Genomic DNA, 14,919 nt, shown 5'->3' on the forward strand with positions numbered 1-14,919 from the left:
ACAATCCAGTAATATAGCAAACAATATAACAAAGACTGGGATCATTCTGCTGCACGTGTTCTTCTACATTTCCTGCTTTGTTTCTGTGGTAAATGAAAGACTCTTGATCTTTTTTCCCCAATGTGGCACTGCGACTTTAAAGAATCTGATTACGATTAAATGAAAATACACGTTGACACTGTTCTGGTTGATACCTTCTGCGCTGATGTTGGTCTTTAGATTCTGAAAAATGAGGCACAAACATGTGGAAATTGTAATACAAATAAATCAATCCCACTCTTTATTTTTTCATGCACATAAACAGCTTTTCAAAAAAATATGCAATGACGAGTTCATTTAACAATCTAAGACAAATAAATAATCTTGTAAGAAATATGTAGATAATCTTCTATATAGCACTAATAGCCCCAAAAAGACAAAAATAAATCAGTCAGTTTTTGATGAACACACGGTAAACCTCATGCATTACACACTGATGCATTTTCTCAAGGCTTACTCGAAGAATTATCATTTCCATTTGAGTCAGAGGAAATGACCTATCCCCCTTTCACCTTTATCTGCTTCCTTATTTGTTGATCCTTGATCTTAGCTCATGTTGTACCTGCCAAGGAAAAGGTGATTTCTCTCTGGCGCAACGCTGCTATCTTACAGGAAATAGGTTTATATATTAAAATGCTATCGAGAGTGCACAGCCTTAACATGTAATTCATCAGAATCCAACCCGCTGCTACATAATGTAACACATACAAAATGCCTGTCTGAATATTTTGTAATATTAAAGCCTCTTAGACAGACCACTACTGCTTTGTGCCTTTTTCACTGCGACGCAGAAGGAACACAGCTGTCAATTGCAATACAGGAAATGAACAGATCTGATACCATCCTTCCCGAACCAAAATAAATAATACATTCATGACAATAAATACTGAAAGACTACAAAGCATAACAAGAGTCTGAGCTGTGATCTCGTGTGTGACCCAGAGGACAAGTAAAAGATTTCAGTAGTAATTATGAGGCATGTTAGAAGGAGCCATCTGGGAGTAACCAATTGTTAATGAGCCAATCTGTGAGTGAGTTATTTAGCAACAGAGAGGCTCTTCTCTTGTCCGGTCCAGTGCCTTCAGCATAAAACACTGTTATCATACATCTTCAGCAGCAAATCATGTGTAGGTTGTTGTTACATGTTCATAAGACTCTGGCCTCACACATGTGTTTGTTGCATTTTAAGACTGTCTGCCATCCAAAAGTTTTTTTTTTTCCTAATCAGTTCTGACACGATTGAGGGACAGAAGTAAATATGAACATTGAAATGAGAAAAATGGTACAATTATAATAAAACCTTAATAATAATTTAGCAATATTTAACATTACTGATGATTTCCCCACATAACCGTCATCCACATTCATCTACTTCACACCGTTTGCTGCTGCACCACACTGACCACTTCTGGCACTGCAGTGAAGTTTAAGTTGGATGTACGCTACAAGACTTTGGCTACATCGGTGGTCCATCTCAAGCAGAAAAACTCCTTCAAGCTCCATTAAAGTTTCTATAATCTTCACATTTTCCCTAAAAGCCTTCCAATCCTGCCCTTTCTCTCGACCTCTGAGCTGCACAGACAAACTCAGTTGTTAAAGAAGTCTTGTGTGGCCAGCTTAAAGGAGCAGGTCAGGGCTATAGAGCCCCCCACCTGTCAGCTGGTGGAAACTCATTCACCTCCCCAACTTCAGTGTGTGGCTGCTCTCCCAGCGTGAAAGTCAGTTTGTATCTCATCCGAACCTTTTCCTGCAAAACACAGACACATGCACACACTCAGGTTGGCAGCTTTCGTCAGCTAGCTGGAGCACACACGAGCTTGTGTTTTGTCCGTGTCAGTGACAATTATATCTTCAAAGCATAGTGGTTGGCATACAAGACTGTAAGAAGGGGTAACTGTATGACCTGAGTATACGAAAACGGGTAAAAGCACTGCCAAATGAAGTAAGTACTCTATCATTTAACACGACTTAATGCATTAATACATGTTTGAGTACCACAAAACAGGCTGAGTTCTACCTTGAGAGGGTTGGCAAGCAGCATGACCTGAGTGATGGCAGCAGGGGGGAGTATCGGGTTAAAAGGAGCCAGCTCTGTCCCTGAGGGTGGTTGCAGTCTCACTTTCATCATCTGAAGAATTGGCAGAACAGACATCCATGTCACATGAAATAGAAGCAGCAACCCACTTAAACTTCATTTTCAGGCAAATGTGTAATTTAAAGAGCTTCAAATCTGGCTGAATGGGTAAAAATAAATGCACAGTGTAGCTTCCCATGCAGCGACGCTTATATCACAGAGGCACAGCGGGTTTTACCTTGGGCACAGCGGCCTGCAGAACAATGTCCCTCACAGGCAGCGGGGCCGTGTTAAGCATGGACGCCACCATCACCAGTACATCAGGTCTGCCTGTTGGACACTCGGTGGCGAAATGCAGCAGAACACGGACCCCGTTTTTGTCATATGCTGTCACAGGACACAGTTGACCTTAAATACAGCACACAGAGGGGAAAAGAAAAAGGTGATTACCACAGAGATCATCCAGGAACATCAGCAACAACACCTCTTATCATTCCCAATGTAATCTGCACTGAAGCCATGCATGTCCCTCCTTTTGCACATGCTGTGATAATCACTTTTAGCCAGTAATAAAAATGTTCCTAATCAATGTGAAGTGTACCGGAGGAAAATAACACTCAGTTTGCCGCTGTCACCACTGAGTGGCAGTAATGTCTGACGTTTTCCAACCACAATCAGTCTCAAATAAGGAGAAATGTGTTAATTTCTGTCTAGAAGATAACTGAAGTTACCTTATTTACCTGCACTACAGAGACACGACCTCTTCCCTCTAGTGTTTGTTTGTTTTTTAATTTCTGAAGTGATCATCGTCTCTATAAGGTATTCTAACAGCGTTCAGAGATCAGGCATCATTTTGGTTTTAGACAGCCTTTGTTGAGAATATAAAGCCTCTTTGTCATGTAGTAGAACTGTTATAAATACAATGCAATCTGTGCACAAAATCTAAGTTATATTAGATTTTTTGGCAAATGAGATCAGATGTCCTCTGCAGTATGTCTGCCTTGCCTTTACAGTGAAAATGTAATTTTCGAACATAATGGACCACAAAGTAATGTCAGAGTTGATCCACTTCATTTGCCTGATATCAGACAGAATTCTCATTACTCTGTTTCCATCTTCAACACTTGACAGCAGCATTAGTCCCCCCCCCCCCCGCCCGTGGTGCCGTCTGGATCATCTGCTTTTTCAGCATGAAAATGATTCGGCAGAGTGAGCAGAAGCAATGGCCTGGAGAAATCTGACTTAATGTCCTTCTTTGTGTCAAATATTTTTGTCATTTTTCTCTCAACACTCTCCTACATACAATTATGAAAAGCAACTAGTTCAACTGAAAGAGTCACAAAAAACAGAAACAACAACATACAGCCTATTTCATGGAACTCACTTGGCTTGATGGCATCCAAAGGGACAAAGACATTGGCCAGGGACACCTCTTGTCCCTTGCATGGACTGGCCTGGTTCAGAGGCAGGATGGGGGACAGAGAGCGTAACAGAGGGCTGTCATCTGCCTGATTCTTGGAAAGTGGGGGAGCAGACCCTCCTTGCATCCCTCCTAGGAGCAGTGATGTGGACGTGGAGGAGGCGACACCGAGCCTGGAAGACAGGGGAGCAGGAGCGAACAGATTCTCACTCTTGACCAGCAAGCTGCCAAAGTCCATCACACTGAGTGTACTGTGTGGCTAATTAAAGTGTCTTTGACACTACAGGTCCCACAATGCTTAAACTTGTAATGACAGACATAAACACTGATAACAACAAGATAACAGAAGCAGGATGGAAGAAACACAAATTGAAATTTGACTGAGTGGCAGTTCGACACTTGGCATGACCACTTTGAAAGGATCAGTCACAATCTCTATTCGCTCTGAGCGACGTTACTTAGTTACAGCTTGGTTAGCTCGTTCTTCAAAACACTGCTGTTTAAGTGGCTGCATGGTCACACACGGATGACTTTCTATCAAAGGTTAATGCTATTCTGCGGATCAATCTGCCATTTGGAAACTAGTGGTTGAGATGCACTTGAAATGTGATATGGCAGAACAGAGAAGTGCCCTTAAACTTGAGTGTTTGGACACCCAATCAGGGCCAAATGGTGTTTTTTTTTTTCTTTTTTTCTTTCTTTCTTTCTTTCTTTTTTTTTTTTTTTTTTTACAAAATGCATCATGTGCTGAGATAGTTTAAAAATCCAATCCAGCATCTGAGATATTACATGTGACAGATGGACAGTTTGGCACTTGATCCACATTCCCTCCCCAATTTTACCTCGTGGCACAAGAATCACTCACTTTTGAGGACTGTCCAGATCCAGCAAGGCAAGGTCCTGCAGATTGTGACTGAGAGAAGTTAAAGGCGAGTGGGATGCTCCAGGTAAAGTGCAGACTTGCTGTGGAGTGACAGGGGTTGCCGAGGGAGCGGGCGAGGCCATGCTGAACGACTGAGGAAGAGCAGCGGGGATGGTGGTGGACAGTGCTGAACTGAGGGTCTGTGGGAATATGACTGGCGTGGCTGAGACAGACTGTGCAGAAACTGGAGGCGTGGAGAACACGGGTCCGGAGAAACTCAATGCAGAGGCAACCGTAGTTGAAGGCTTGGACGAACTAACTGGGGCTACTGTCACAGAAAGAGCATCTGGAAAAAGCGAAGGTGTAGAGAACGCAGAAACTGAAGACGAGGTGGTGTCGAAAAGACTCAGATCTTGACTGGAATCCTGGAATACATGGAAACAGAAAACACTGCTATTACCATGAAGATAATACTTGACATTAGAATAAATTGCTGCAATTAAGCTAAATACCTGTAAAGGTGGCAAATGATTGCTCAGATTTACATGTGTTGATTTAGTTGGAAGAGGAGTGGGTTCATTGAGGCCTGTAAGTGAACACAAATGTGTCAAACATGTCACACCTACACTCTTAGTGCACAGACCTTCATTAGGTTATTTAACGAAAGGAGAGCACACCTGTCCCTCGAAGGTTGACACACGTGTGTATATATATATATATATATATATACACACACACACACACACACACACACACATTATATATATTTATTTGATTGATATTTTTCTCTGTATCAAGGTGATGCTAAAGAACTGCATGAGTTTCTCACTCTATTGAACAGTTTTATCTGTAATCTGGATTTAACAATGGATTTAGGTGAGGACAAAGCTCCCTTTCTAAATATGTGGGTCAACAAAAAAAAACAAAACAAATAAAACACCCCCCAAAACCACACAATGGAACCCTATCCAAGAAAAATGATTAAAAAAAAAAAAAAAAAAACTTTTATTGGGAAACATTTTTCATCTGACCACACTCCAAAGAGGTCTCCCACAAGGCCATTTGTTAGAGTAAGAAGAGAAAAATGAAGGCATGAAAGCCAGATTTGTCCAGCGAGGGCACCCTGCTGAATAGACCAAACGGTTTTTACGAGATTTCACTGAAAAAACTCTGCTTGGAACTGTTGAAAATAAAAAAAAAATAAAAAAAAACATTTTCTGGGACTTGCATCACTACTTAATTCTCCTCACTCAGATAAAATCATTTTTGAAATAAACACTGGCATGTATTAAAATCAGATCCTGAATGAAACTAAGATGCGGGGGACTTGAAAGACTTTTTGGCTCATGCTGATCAGGAGCCCACGCAGTTTATGCAACAGAGGTTGCGAAGCCCCCTACCCGATGGTAACTACCATTGTAGTAGCCGTGCACAGATTAACGCTCACAAAACCAGCAGTTTTATCATCTTCGTCACACAAACAGTTTTCTATGAAGCGTTATTACTTGTGCTCTCCCACTTTGTGGTACTGAAAAGGTCAGTGTACCGCCTGGAGGTGGCGATCTTTACTTGCTGTTAAAGAGTCGCGCAGCTTTTAGATCTTCACGTTGCAGACCCAAAGGTCTGAATGATGAGCTACTTCTTAATTTGATGTTATGAGATGGTGTCTGTGATTTTTATCAGAAGGGTTTTTTTAAGCTCCGACTAACTCTCGGTTTTCCCATGATTCCACGAGCGACATCTGATGAAGGTCTGCGCACAGAAATGGTTGACTGAGTCATAATGTTACCTAAAGACAGCAGCTCTTCATCCAGCAGAGAGAGCGCTGCAGAGGGTGCTCTGGGGCCGGTGGACTGAGGGTCCGTGGCAGCAGACCCACACAGCAGGTCAGCAGGAATAGACACGGAGGATGTCGGGGGTTGTTGCTGTGGAGAGACGCTCTGGATGTCCAGACCCACCAGGTCAATCAGAACCTCTGTGTGGCCGGTGCCTGTCAGATGGAGAAAAACACAGACAGTAAGAAAACGAAGATGCATTCATCCTCAAACGTTCTATTATCCATCCGTCTGTCAAGCACATTTTCAAAGGGTCAGTTCACCTGAACACAGACACAAAGCAAAGCCAGAAACAGAGTGGTTTTCTCCAGTGGCCAAGCTGTGCGGATCGTTCTGGGTTTGTTTTTCTTTTGGTGAGACCTCAGCCACATCCCAATATAGCGGGGAGGAAAATCAAAAAGAAACATCTGACAAGCTCGAGAGTTTCATTTGTTTCCAGAAACAATTTCCCAGGCGCTCGAGATAATCACAGACTTCGCTGTGAACAGCCACCATCCACGACTATGGCACAATTTCTCAAAAGAAATCTTTCTGTGTCATGTTGTAAGAAAATGTTTGCTGCAATTTGCAGGGGGCAAAATCATTGAGTATTCATTGTTTGCATCATGTTGCATCTTCACATATCTTGCAGTCTCTCACAGCAGCACCCGTGTTCTCACTGGTCATGCTCTTCAGGAACAGTTTTCTTGTTCAGATTAGACTCGGCTCGTGTTTTCTTTGCACACTGCACATATTTCCAACCATGATTGATGCACATTTCTCTGCCTATGAGCTTTCAGTACACTTACATGTGTATTAATCACATAAAACAGAAGCTTTTATTGAGATTCTGTCGGAAAGTGCATCATCAATATGCTGCAAAAACACAGACATACAATTCTCTGCTCACACCAGTTAAATGTACCTTGTCTGATTGATGACAGTGTTTGCTGTGCTTCTTCAGTCTCTCCATTGATGGCCTGTCCCTCCACAGTCTTCTTATAGGAGCTGATGACATGCGAGAGGTCATCGCTGGCCTGCAGGATGTCTCCTGATAAGTGCATTAGAAAAGGTTAGACTCAGGAGAGATTGATGCGGTCTTCGCGACAACAACAAAAAACAGTTTTCCCACAGTGTTTGCTAAATTTGGGAAGTGTGTGAGCAGAACGTTTTTAGCAGCCATTCAGGTCTGATGTTAATCTTATGTGAGTACATGGCCTACCTAAATCATGGCTCAGTCTTTTCAAGATTAAATTAGGATAGCGAGAGCACGTCATCAGCATCAACAGCAGTGTTTGCCAATAGTGCACAATAAAGAGGACGCGGCTGCTGAGAGCCTGGCGGGTGGAATAAAAATACATGGGCTTCACCAATTTGGGACGCAGTGTGGAATATTCTGCCACTAGGGGTCTGTCAGACAGAAACCTGGGTGTCAGCCTGGATGCTGACCTTGACTGTGAAAAGTAAAAAGATTCATCTCACACACGACTGAGACACTGGTTCACGCATTCATTCCGAACAGATTAGATTAGTGCAATGCTCTTCTAAGATAAGACTTTATTGATCCCACACCTGGAAATTTAGCAAACGTTATCGCCCGAACAGGGACTTGAACCCTGGACCCTCAGATTAAAAGTCTGATGCTCTACCGACTGAGCTATCCGGGCTCTTTCAGTGCTTCATCAAATCTTTCAATAGGAAGACTTCAATTCATACAGAAATAAACATTTAAACTACTTCATTGGTTCCCCATTCAACAGAGAATTCACTTTGAAATCCTCCGTTTTTAAAGCACTGCATGGTTCCCAGGATATTTCTGACTGCACCCCCATCAGACCTCTCAGGCCGTCACACACCAGCTTTTTGGCTGAACCCAGAATATGATCTGGACCTGGTGAAGGTGCTTTTATTTACTGCGGACCTGACCCTCTGGAATGCTTTGAAGAAGCTATTATTTTCAACATCGTGGCCCTGAGTTGATTATAAGTGATGATTTTTAGGTCTCTTTTTTTTAATGTGAGGCAAACAGAGTTTAATGATGTTGTGAAGTAGCGTGGGATCATGGGAGCTGCTGTCTTCAGTGTTAACAATCACCATTGCCCTTTTACTTTTGCTCTTTTATTTTTTGGTTCAGGGTTCTTTCAGTGTTCATTGTTCAGAAGGTTTTGCAGGGAGCTGAAATGTCCACAGATGTCTCCCCCTCTTCCTCCAAATGCACCCGATGATTAAAACCAGCAGAAATAATGAATAACACAGTTTCATTTTAAAAATCAGTGTCTCTCTGACACTCTTCGGCAAACAAAGATCTAAAATCAACTGCCGGGGCTTATGAAAAACTCTCCAACAAACATGGCCAAATTAGAGGATTTCTTACCCAGGCTGCTGTCATTATCCTCAGTCTCAGTGGCGAGCTGAAACACGGTTTGTCTGAGCCTGTCGCAATCACCATACAGCTCCTGGGGGAGAAAAAGATATAAAGATGTAAGAAAAAAAAATGATGTTTTTATGCATTTAATGATTATCACGTAGGAAAATGAATTTCCACCTTATTCTACATTAAGGCACTCTGTGCCTGTTAGGCTGCATTTCTTGTCTCTAAGGAGCTATACAAAAACTGTATGTATTATTATAATTATTATTATAAAACAAAAAAATCCCCACACGTAGCAAATGTCAGTTCAGACTAAAATGTTATTATTCCACATATGAAGAGGATCCTAACATTGCATGAAGAGTCCTTGTCTTTGTCTTTTAAATAAGTTACTTTGAGCTGTTTGTGGAGTGAAGGTATTTACTTGAGGAGGAGGAAATTTGACAAACACAGTTCTTCTGAAACATACTTGATAGCTAATGAAGGACTGGTTTTTCTCTTTTCATTGCTTCCCGCAAGGTGATTCAAACAGCAGTGAGTCTCTTCACACTGCTTTGGGGCTGTATGGGCAAAGTTTTCACTATAAATATAACAGTGTTTCCAGAAAGGCCAATTAATGCAAAAGAAATACGTGAAGCTGTTTCAAAAGGTCAATTGAGTCCCATCTCATGGAGAACGAACCCTAATGAGCTCCTTGTCACCGTCCGTGGAGTCTTCTGGGCTAAAGTGAGCTAGCATTTCGTTGAGGAGCTTGACGCTGTTGTTAACTGCCTCCAGTGTGCTTTTTTGCTTTGTTGCTTTCTGCGTTCTTAACTCATCCTAAAAAAAAGCAAAAACAAAAAACATTCAGTTTAAACAGACACTTTGAGATGAAAACTGAGACAAATGTGCAGTAATAAGCTTCTCATTCCTCTGGAAGGAAGCCACCAGTACTCAGGATGAGCTAGCACAACCATTTCATTGTGATGCTGACACACCTCCTTGACCATGTTCTTAATAAGCCGATTGGCCTCTTGCAGATCCTCCGGCTTTTTGCTCTTCAGCAGGTCTGCTAATCTCTGGAAAGAGATGAGAGCACCATCAGTGAGTACACACTCAAGCTCATTTCCCACAAAGTCGTACCAGCTCCCAGACCCTGAAAAAACAAACTTCATCCGTAGATCATCTGCAGTCGACACAAAGCAAACATGCAGTCACGACCTGTTTTGATAGGCTGAGACCAGTGGGGCCTTTGAGTGAGGCGTTCTGTGGGATTCTACCATGCAAAGGCTTCAAGGTCTCGGTTCCTCTTCTCACATTAGAGAATGACAGAAAACATGAAAGTGTGCTGCTATGAAACACTGGTTAATTATGTGATTTCTTTTCAGGATTTCATTTCACTCTTTGTGATGATAAAATGTGCTTAATAGACTTAATAGACATAGACTGGAAGCGTGGAAACAGGGGCTACACCTCTAAGGCTCATTAATTTACATGTTACATGTCTGATCCCTCCGAACACCAAAGTAAAAACATCAAGCTGTGATTTATGTCATGTTATGAGCTTGACTGCTCGTTGGCCGAGAGCAGTGACCTACGTTAGCCATCTCCTGCTGGCAACTTCATACTTAATGGACAGATCTGAGAGCGGTATCGGTCCACTTATTTAACTCTCAGAAAGCAAGTGAACAAAGCTCGGTCCGAAAATGTCTACGTATTCCTTTCATAGTCATCTGCAGGAGGGTCTGAAGCCAATAAACCAACTGACTGAAAATCTGTGTTTGACACTAAGATAAAACCAGAAGCAGTGAGTTGCGATTTTCACACAATCACATCCCAGTATAAATCTGCTTACCTTGCTCTTCTTCTCATCATCAAACACAGGATTCTTTGGTCGCGGTGAAGGTGACGGAATTAATGTGGCATCAAGAGGGATTTCTGGGTCAATCGACACAATACCTAAAATGAAAATGACAACAGACAGCTATTCTAATGTGGAAATGACTGTTTATAGACCTCAAGGCGACAAACTTAGCACAACACAGTCATAACTGTCAAGAGTTTCTAAGTGGTGGGTGTCTCACCCTGCGACTTCAGCATCTGATACGCTTCACAGATCTTTGCTTCATCTGGTAGAGACACAGTCCAACTGTACAGCATCTCGATCACTTTGGTCTTCACTTTCTCTGACACTTTGTCTCCTAGATACTGAAAAACGACAGACGCACGGCTTACAATGACACCAAACATCAATTCAGATAAACCAATCCTCACTCGAGGGTGTTTGAACACTTGTGTTACTTACTTTGGGTGAAACCACCTTAATTAGTTCATTTAAAAACCTAAATTTTCCAACTTCGTTGTGAAACCTTCGCCCGCAGTTCTTCATGCAAGCCTCGAGAACCTGCAAAGCCAAAACAAGCCGAGACAAATACTTTGTGACTGTAACTCTTTACGCTGAATGAAAACACAGTGAACGGGTGTCCCACGGACCGTTAACGCTTGCATGGCCTCCCACTCCTGAGGTGACTGAATCTTGTGAGCCAACAGTCTAACGGATATTTGCGGGCTGGAAAACATGACAGAAAGACACAATGCAACACAAAGTCAATAATAAAGGCATTCCACAGTCTGTCTTATAACAGGCTTCATAATAAGCTCCACGTGTTTCCACAATGCGGACACACACAGCAGCATGAGATGGGTGTGATTGGGTTTATTGGAACAACGTGACCATACCCTTCCAGCTCCTTATTGATTTGGTCACAGAAGCCCATGATATACTCCCAGTCTTCCTGTCTGTTGGACGGGTTGGTGGCTTTGTCTGAAAAAAGAGAAAGATATGATCTTGCCACTACATCCACTCAAAGCAGGCTGTCCTGTCCTGGAAAGGTAAGGAAGGCTGGACAGCTGTGATGCACGAACTTGACCACAAGTCAACCCTCCAGTCTGAAGCTCTATCTAAGCCGAGACCAGCTTACAAACAACTCAGACAGTTACAGCAAATGTTCTGGACTTATTTTACGTTATGGCTTCTCTCTTTAGGTGCCTCCGGACACTTCTCTGAGCCCGTTTGTTGCTGCTTGTGTGTTTGAACTCGGATTTAGTTAACGCCTGGAGGTGTTTACAACCGCCGCCTTTTAACTCCAATGAGTAAATGCAAAGGCGTACTGTGGGTCACCAGTAGAAGGGAGGGGGGGAATCACATTTCAATTCAGCACGCCGACTGTCAGTCCACCAAACAAGTACCACCAAACATCCAAGCTGATTTTGGCTAGCGACGGTGTAGCTGCCAGCAGCTGTCTGCGTTAGCCACTTTCTGACACTACAGTCGAGTTAGCATAAGACTTCACAGATTCAGCGATGTCATGTGAGTCCAACTCACGTTTCTGACACCCAGGGTTATGCAGCACATCAGCGCACACCTCTCATATGAATACACGACGTTCAAAAACAGAGTTTAAGGATGAACTTACTGAGCCAGGACTCCAATGACTCCCCATCGTCCGCCATATTTGCTCTGTAAAGCAAACAACGCGTGACGCACGCTGCCTTCACGTGCTGTGGGACAAATGGGTTTTGGTGATTGCTCGTTCGTAGACCGGCTGATATGTTTGGTATGATAGAGTAACGTTAAAGTCTGAAATTTCTCCATTGCCGCGATGTGTCGATATGAACCATGCTATACCTTTCATGCTGATATCATATTTCTATGTTAGTGGTTGGTATATAGTTACTAATTTCTTTTTTGTATTTAAATTTCAAGCGTCAAACACAACTACCAGCACAGGACATTCCTCTCTCTGTTCAGTCTGCTGCTGCTGCACCACTTAACCTCTCTGCTTTGCTTGCTTTTTTTAAATTTTTTAAATTTTTATTTTTTTATTTTTAGCTGATTAAGAGATTAACTAAATATTTTACGTACAGTATATAAAACTTGAATATAATATAAAAGGTGAAAATCTTCTAGGATATTTTTGTAATCACAGAGGTGTTTAACATTTAAAGGGTTTACCTGCAGTCTCTCAGATTGCATGGCTTTGTCTCACTTATGGACATTTGGCAGATGTCGTCTAAGTCACCACAGAGGCAGCATCTGATCACAGGAAGCTAAAGGCACGTTATGACTTCTTCACCTGAGTCAGGTGAGCTTGGCTTTTCTGCCACTTCCACATCAGTTCCCTCCTCTGCTGGACACCAGATCACCAAACTCCTCCACTAAAACTTCTCTGGCATCCATTGCCTCTCAATTTATTCTGCTCCATTCTAAGCTTTCAGGTGTGAGTCATACTCATCCATCTATTCCACACTACATAACAGCAGCAGAATCCCCTCTTATCTTTCATATTCTAGCAGAGCAGCATCTTCGCCTCGTGTAATCACGCTTGTCCATCCACTCTCTTTGCCTTTGTTATTCCCACTTCCACAGCGGAGTCGTGCGGGTTCTTCTCCCCTCGCTCTTCTCCTCCACATTCAGAGCTCGTCAATATCACGATCACCAGGATGACTGTGTCAGTTGTTCAGATGGCTCCAAAGCACATCAACAGGTCGTGATTTCCAGCAGTGATGCAGCCATTGTCTGGCCAGCTCTGGCAACTCCCTTGGCACAGAGATGCATTTTCACACAGCTTGATCCTGCCTTTTTTCAGCAAAAGGCCAGAACCAGTAGGCCTGGTCTTGAAAGAGAAAAATTGGAGAAGCTCTCTGGGTAGTTCAGCTCCTACAACTTCTCATACAGCATTTTACCACTCATTACCCTTTATTTCACATCTGTAGTGCATATAAATACATCTCTACCCACAGTCATCTTCCTGTCATTAGAGGTTATGTGAGTAAAAAAAAAAAAAGATAATTTTTGTTTTGGTAAATGCTTCCTGGAAGAGTCAGGAGACAGCAGGCATTTCAATTTTCAATTCACTGTTTTTATATAGAGCCACATCACAACAACAAAAGTTGTCTCCAGACACTTTTCACAAGGAGCAAGTCTCCATCATATTCTTTCATTTACAGAGAGCCAAGAACACAACCAGCAGCATCCACCTCCAGAGAGACAGAGAGAGAGAGGGAGAGACAGAGAGAGATGCACAGCAGCAAAAATAACAGCGACAACAATAACAGAAATATGACTAATAATAACCATATATGATAGTCTGTATATAGTGTAGCCTGATCACTAGCGCCACAATGGGATTTAAGACATCTGTATGCTGAGCAGGAAGTGCTTGTCGGATTGTCTGAAAGGAGGAGGATTCAGAGTGATGTCCAACAATTTCTGTACAGTCAGTCATGCCCACTTTGTGCCGAGACTGGCCAGGTGAGCTGAGGTGAGAAAGCGTACAGGATTTGCACTTCTCTTTCAAGCTCCCTGTTTTTCATTCTTCACACAGCTACTCCTGTCGCATTTTGTATGTAGCCTTCATCTCAGCGCATGAATGGCTTTGGGGAGAGACAGTGTGTGCCATTAACCTCATTGGGATGACTGTCGTGTCTTCTTGCTCCTCTGTTTGACTGCAGGCTCGTCACGCTGCCTTTGTGCGTGACAAATCCCAACACGTACAAACACTTTTCCCTCTATATGTTGTAGGACAAGACTTTGCACAAACTGGTTCATTTCAAACATATCCCAACCTTTTGTCCTACTTGTTGGTGAGCACAGGAAGTCTCACGTGGCAACTACGGGAGTCACTGTGGGTCTGCTGCACACCTTCTTCATATGTGGTTCCACTGACTGTGTGTTCTAAGTAGTTTAGTCTTGTAGTCTCTTGCTGGCAATGAACTCAAAGACCCATAGACAATGGCCTGCGGTCACTGGTTAAGGTTTCCCTCTCACGGAGCTGACATGCTCAAGGCTGAGTCAGGAAGGCAGCATCGCCTTGAGAGAAAACAAGGTTCATCATGATGCTGCTGGATGAATACTGATGCATTTTGTATGTGATTCCATTTCCACTCTTCGAAGAGAAGTGTAGATCGAGAACCATTCACTTTGGCTTAGTGGCTTTGCAGCCAGGAACAGTCGGCCTGTCAGCACTTGACCACTCATGTCAAATCTGTATCCTACATCTCCATTTACTGTGTGGCCCTGTGGTGGTGCAGCTTGGCGAGGATCCACAATCTGTTTTTAATGTGCTAAAAAACAGATGTGCTCTCTCTCTCTCTCTCTCTCTCTCTCTCTCTCTCTCTCTCTCTCTCTCTCTCTCTCTCTGCTCAGAAAATGTTGATTCATGCTGTGCAATGAACTGCTGGTAAAATCTACTTTTACACACATTCCACGCATGACATGCAAACAGAGAGGAGCATCCAGTACAATATTCACGTATAGGTCAGCTGGTTTTGAAAGAACAAAAGTTGTACTCGTCAAAT

General features: G+C 42.7%; 1 protein-coding gene and 1 non-coding gene across 2 annotated transcripts; both read right to left on the reverse strand.

The window, feature by feature from the left end:
• Nucleotides 1-251: 251 nt before the first annotated feature.
• Nucleotides 252-12,098, reverse strand: gga3a (golgi associated, gamma adaptin ear containing, ARF binding protein 3a). The gene is made up of 17 exons (XM_076729080.1): nt 12,036-12,098; nt 11,299-11,383; nt 11,053-11,128; nt 10,865-10,963; nt 10,644-10,767; nt 10,415-10,518; nt 9,558-9,638; nt 9,262-9,399; nt 8,584-8,665; nt 7,135-7,260; nt 6,185-6,385; nt 4,908-4,981; nt 4,399-4,820; nt 3,498-3,706; nt 2,352-2,521; nt 2,057-2,167; nt 252-1,786 (listed from the first exon to the last, which is right to left on the reverse strand). Exons 1-17 carry the CDS (start codon nt 12,070-12,072, stop codon nt 1,676-1,678), a joined length of 2,250 nt encoding a protein of 749 aa, XP_076585195.1. The 5' UTR covers nt 12,073-12,098; the 3' UTR covers nt 252-1,675.
• trnak-uuu (transfer RNA lysine (anticodon UUU)) lies at nt 7,804-7,876 on the reverse strand. Its single transcript has one exon. It is a non-coding gene; the product is annotated as a tRNA-Lys (tRNA).
• Nucleotides 12,099-14,919: the final 2,821 nt, after the last annotated feature.

This window comes from Chaetodon auriga, chromosome 4 (genome assembly GCF_051107435.1).
Source record: "Chaetodon auriga isolate fChaAug3 chromosome 4, fChaAug3.hap1, whole genome shotgun sequence".
In the NCBI taxonomy this organism is placed as follows: domain Eukaryota; kingdom Metazoa; phylum Chordata; class Actinopteri; order Chaetodontiformes; family Chaetodontidae; genus Chaetodon; species Chaetodon auriga.